The 5658-nt window shown below is 40.1% G+C and overlaps 1 protein-coding gene across 1 annotated transcript; it reads left to right on the top strand.

Moving 5' to 3' along the window:
- The first annotated feature begins 4532 nt into the window (after positions 1-4532).
- Positions 4533-5324, top strand: LOC5564511. The gene has a single exon (XM_001648775.2). The coding sequence runs from the start codon at positions 4533-4535 to the stop codon at positions 5322-5324; it is 792 nt and encodes a 263-aa protein (XP_001648825.2).
- The last annotated feature ends 334 nt before the right edge of the window (positions 5325-5658 follow it).

Raw genomic sequence — 5658 nt, 5'->3', positions numbered from 1 at the left:
AAAAAAATGAACTTTACATGTGACCTAATTGAACATGCACTTAAATATCTTGTGACGCGATTGCATTTAGAACGTAATTATATGTTTCTTGTGATTTATACTTAAAAAACATGCAACGAAATATGATTTCAAATAAAACTAGACTGAGATTTCAGTCCAGAATGGATCTTTACAAAATTCTATAACGTTTGTGTCAATTTTATGATTTCACAAGTCATTTGTCGTAATATATGAACGAGGAACTTATATTTTCATTTTAGAAGACGCAAATTTACATGAAATTTGACTTTGACGTCAGGCTTGGTGTCGGCACACTCTAACAAATAGTCATTTAAATTTACGTGTTTTTAGATGCACATAAAAGAAGCGAACCTTTTGACATAAAAATACATCTGTTCTTAAAATTACATGACCGTGAAAAACCAAAAAAAAAAAAAAAAAATACACGCCAGGACGTAAAAGTCGTTATAACTGACTTTTACATCCTGGCGTGTAATTTTTTTTTCCATCCTGTCATTCTCTGAGAACTGAGTTGCTATGCGCGTATTCGGGTACTCCAAAACTCTTACCTTCATGGTGCTTTTGAAAACAAAACTAAATCAGGCGGGCATCAACATAGAGGAACCAGTGATCACTATTCTAGGCGCCCACTGCGCCAGCTCCACACGAGAATAACAATTTCAAACATTTCCCCTCCAAAAACAACCGCCCAACATACAATGCGAAAACGATTTCATGAAATGGTCTAATCCACCGGTGTACTAAATTCACTCGGTCTGAGAATTGTGACACTTGAGCGGGGCACGCTCCCGTATGATCCCCACGTGATCTGGACCCGCTCTAGTGTCAAAATTCTTCGACCGAGTCAGATTAGTACACCAGTGGATAAGACTATACTACAAACGGGGATAAATACAACTACGCTTAATCGATCACTTCACAAAAATCTAAATAATGCACTGGCTAGCAGATCACACACACTTCACTATCACTTTTATTCCACGTAATTTGGTATTATTTTCTCTTATAAACACAGAGGAGAAAAATCGCGACGCAAGACACCGGCCATGTTGAAAACAAACTCAATGATGCCGACACCAAGCCTGACGTCAAAGTCAAATTTCATGTAAATTTGCGTCTTCTAAAATGAAAATATAAGTTCCTCGTTCATATATTACGACAAATGACTTGTGAAATCATAAAATTGACACAAACGTTATAGAATTTTGTAAAGATCCATTCTGGACTGAAATCTCAGTCTAGTTTTATTTGAAATCATATTTCGTTGCATGTTTTTTAAGTATAAATCACAAGAAACATATAATTACGTTATAAATGCAATCGCGTCACAAGATATTTAAGTGCATGTCAATTAGGTCACATGTAAAGTTCATTTTTTTTAAGAGTGCATCATTGAGTTTGTTTTCAACATGGCCGGTGTCTTGCGTCGCGATTTTTCTCCTCTGTGTTTATAAGAGAAAATAATACCAAATTACGTGGAATAAAAGTGATAGTGAAGTGTGTGTGATCTGCTAGCCAGTGCATTATTTGGATTTTTGTGAAGTGATCGATTAAGCGTAGTTGTATTTATCCCCGTTTGTAGTATTTCGTGGAATCGTTTTCGCATTGTATGTTGGGCGGTTGTTTTTGGAGGGGAAATGTTTGAAATTGTTATTCTCGTGTGGAGCTGGCGCAGTGGGCGCCTAGAATAGTGATCACTGGTTCCTCTATGTTGATGCCCGCCTGATTTAGTTTTGTTTTCAAAAGCACCATGAAGGTAAGAGTTTTGGAGTACCCGAATACGCGCATAGCAACTCAGTTCTCAGAGAATGACAGGATGGAAAAAAAAATTACACGCCAGGATGTAAAAGTCAGTTATAACGACTTTTACGTCCTGGCGTGTATTTTTTTTTTGGTTTTTCACGGTCATGTAATTTTAAGAACAGATGTATTTTTATGTCAAAAGGTTCGCTTCTTTTATGTGCATCTAAAAACACGTAAATTTAAATGACTATTTGTTAGAGTGCAGCATTGGGTCGACCAAAATTTTAAATCAAAGTGTCATTAGAATCGTAATCTTATATTCTTTGAAGAGACATCACGAAATATTGGCGGAAATATCTGGAAAGTATTCAAAATCAATGAAACAGTCAGTCAAGTCATCGTGCAAAAGTTTGGGTTAACCCCTCAGTATGATGCAAATCGTGCAAAAGTTTGGGTTCACCTGAGCCGCACGCTCATCATTTTTGTCAATATCTCTGCCATTTTTCAACCGATTTTTATAGTTTAAAGCTTTTTTGAGCGCAAATAATGGCGCGTACATGATTGGTTTGAGATTTCACATATTTAAGTAAGTTCAAGAGAACCCAAACTTTTGCACGATACACCATACTGAGGAGTGAACCCAAACTTTTGTACAATGACTTGACTGAATGTTTCATTAATTTTGAATACTTTTCAGATTTTTCCGCAAAAATTTCGTAGGGTCTCTTCAAAGAATATAAGATTACGATTCTAATGACACTTTGATTTAAAATTTTGGTCGAACCAATGCTGAGGAAATTAGATATGATTTTTCAGTGTGTTTTTTTGAAAAATGTCACAAATTTAAGTAAAAATTTAGTATACAAAGTTCAAAGAATGTTTTTGGAAAAATACATACAAAGTAAGAATATAACTCTTTGCCTTTCGAATGCGACTTAGAGAGTTTCAATTGGACGTGTAATCACAGAGATATGGACAGAACACTTTTGCATGTTTTTTAGGAGGTGATCCCAAACTTATGCACGGGAGTGTAGTTGATAGAGTATGTTTCTCCTAGATATGTGCACAATTTAAATTTTTCATACCTCATCGAATCTCGTCGTCTATGAGTTCAATTTTGTTTCATTTTTTAATAAAGTACTTGTGTTGAAAAACCAAATATTGATTTGTATGCGGTATGAGAATTGCAGCATTTTATAGTTCAACAGATGTTTTTTTAAATTTTATTAACAGTCATTTGAAATAATGGGTAAGACAATCTCTTGAATGTCCTATCCAGATATTTGTGTACGTAGGACATGCCCTACATGTCCTTCCCGCCTCTCACGCCACTGATTAACATAATCTTATCAGGCTCAGCAGTAAGAGCACAGCTATTTAGTATGATCATTTGATAAGTTTGTACACAGCCGGACAATTCTTTTAATTTTATCTGAAATTTATTAGTTAAATCTGTAGAAGGGTTTCCTTAATCTGAAATCATAATAATTTTCGGAGAGCACTTGTATGTGCATATTACTCTGGCAAAAATATATATATATGTATAATTGTTCACATATGGTGCATACAATTTATGTACATATTTATTGAAACATATTCAAGAAGCATTTTAAAAATCAATTTGAAACATGACACCTAACATCGAACTATGTTTGACGGTCATTAATCAAATATTTGAACGCTTTCAACAGCACCATTATCGAAACCTTATTTTAATCGATTATGTTTGATGTTCTGTCGTGTTGGGCGCTAAACAGCTGGAGAAAATAGCTGTATATTTGCCTCGATCAGCATGGCCACTGGCCTCGACTCAACCATACGGGCGATCGTTTTAGGATTAGGTAGCATGCGATCCATCATTCACGGTCTGAAGGACACGGCCATGTACTTACCTGTAGTCGATGTTTGCCAGCTAAGTACCTGCTAGTTATGCTGGTAGTTTGAGATTTAAATTGCAACGAACCTCCCACATAGTGCCGCTGTAGGGGTCCAAAAGTAAAAACAACAACTGCTGTTTATGTGTAAAGGCTTTTTTTTTGGTTTGAGGGTGTTGAGGCTTTCAGCTATGCGAAGGCATTTCTACCATTTGAAGGTTTAATTTTCACCGATTTTCCTTTTCGCTTTCGCGTGCATGGACACGGATTGATGTTTGCGATGTCCATGGCCTTCAGTTCTTCGGATTTGATGTTCAGGACTTACATAGCTTTCCTTCCCGCGGACGGCCCATTCTCCCTTCGTCACGATCGGAAATCTACCAGCTGTATTGCATGTGGTGCATCCTCATCAGAGCGCAGCGACTAATTTATTAACGTTTTTACTTTTCCCTTACAGCAAATTAGTGAAGCTTGCAAATTGTTTCGCGTAGGCTTTGAGCATTGTAGATCGGTAGCCGGACTTGGGCCCAACCGGATCTAACCAAGAAGAAATGTTTGCCTAGGCATTCGATGGGTGGGTGGTATATGTGCGAATTTTCACGCTCCAAAAAGTTCTATCTCTTTTGGTGTGCGGTGGCTAGATTTGCGTATGTTGCTGCACATATGTGCACCAACACAGGCAAATCCTCGAAGGGAAAATGTAACAATTTGGACGGTAATGCACAGCGTAGGAGTTTGGTGCAATTGAACGGATAAAATCTGGATGCACCCTGAAGAAAGCTATCAGTAGTATAAATTGTTCAAGGCAGTTCAGATCGGAGGAAGCGTACAGCATCGATCCATCCATTAGTAGTTTAGTTTATATTACCTTAGTCAAAAATTCAGAGCAGTGCAATGGCATCTCTCAAGTTAGTGTGTAGTGTACTTTGTGTGTTGGTCGCCGTCCAGACAGCTTCCGCCGACGATGGAACCGTACGTGCCCTGCGAAAAGTGTACTCCCTCTGCGAAGACAGTGATGAACTACTCAAGTGCATCAAGGTCCAGGCCCTGAAACTGACGGACCGTGCTATTAAACTGCCAAGCATCAAGCTGGTTGATGGAATGTCGATCGTGAAGAAGGCCGAAGGTGAAAACCAACAGCGGTCCCTGAACGAACCCTCGTTAAACGAACTCGAACTGAACAAGCTGTCCTCGGCCAAGATCGATGAACTGCTGTACCAACGTGCTGCCCGTTTCATGGATTCCCACCAGCTGTCGCTCAACGTGCCACGTATGCTCGTCTCCGGCCAGCAGGAAACTGGACGTTTGGTCGAGGAAGGTCGCAAGAAGATGAAAAAGTACCTCGGACCATTCCTCGCTGCAATGGCTATCAAGGGAGGTATCCTGACCATGGTGTACCACTCCATTGCTATCGTCGCTGGTAAGGCTCTGATAATCGGTAAGATCGCCCTGGTCATCTCCGCTATCATCGGTCTGAAGAAGCTGGTCACCCCAGAAGGACACGAAAAGACCACCTACGAAATCGTGAAGCACCCACATGTCCAGCAGAGCCATACCTACTCGTCGAACCATGGTGAATTCGATACCCACGAATCCGGACAGTTCCACCGTAGCTTCGGAAACTCCATCAGCGACGATATGCAGATGCAGGACCGTGCCTACCGGGCTCATGTTCCCAAGAACTAAATCCTCTTGTCCGTTTTGTGACACGCCGCCCGAACCCAAACCCCAACCCGTGCTCCAATCGGTCATTAGGATTTAACGACGAAACCCCCCTCAAGCCGAGAAAACTAGAATAGGAAGACTATCGAGGAGTCCCCCCAGATTCCTCGACGTGCGCGCACTTCGAGATCTCGTCGATCGAAATAACCACACTCCAAGAATGCAGAAGAAATTGGAAGCTTGCAGCCAACAGACAGTCCAACGCGGTTGAGCACCGAAAAGGGTGGATCAACTATGAAAATAAAATTTCAATACGCCACGGTTCGATCCCCATTCCGGGCGGCTCAGCCGCTTTGTA

The sequence above is a fragment of the Aedes aegypti genome, chromosome 1, assembly GCF_002204515.2.
Source record: "Aedes aegypti strain LVP_AGWG chromosome 1, AaegL5.0 Primary Assembly, whole genome shotgun sequence".
Classification (NCBI taxonomy): Eukaryota; Metazoa; Arthropoda; class Insecta; order Diptera; family Culicidae; genus Aedes; species Aedes aegypti.
The sequence above is the reverse complement of the archived record's forward strand: the minus strand, read 5'-3'. Positions and strand labels throughout refer to the sequence as shown.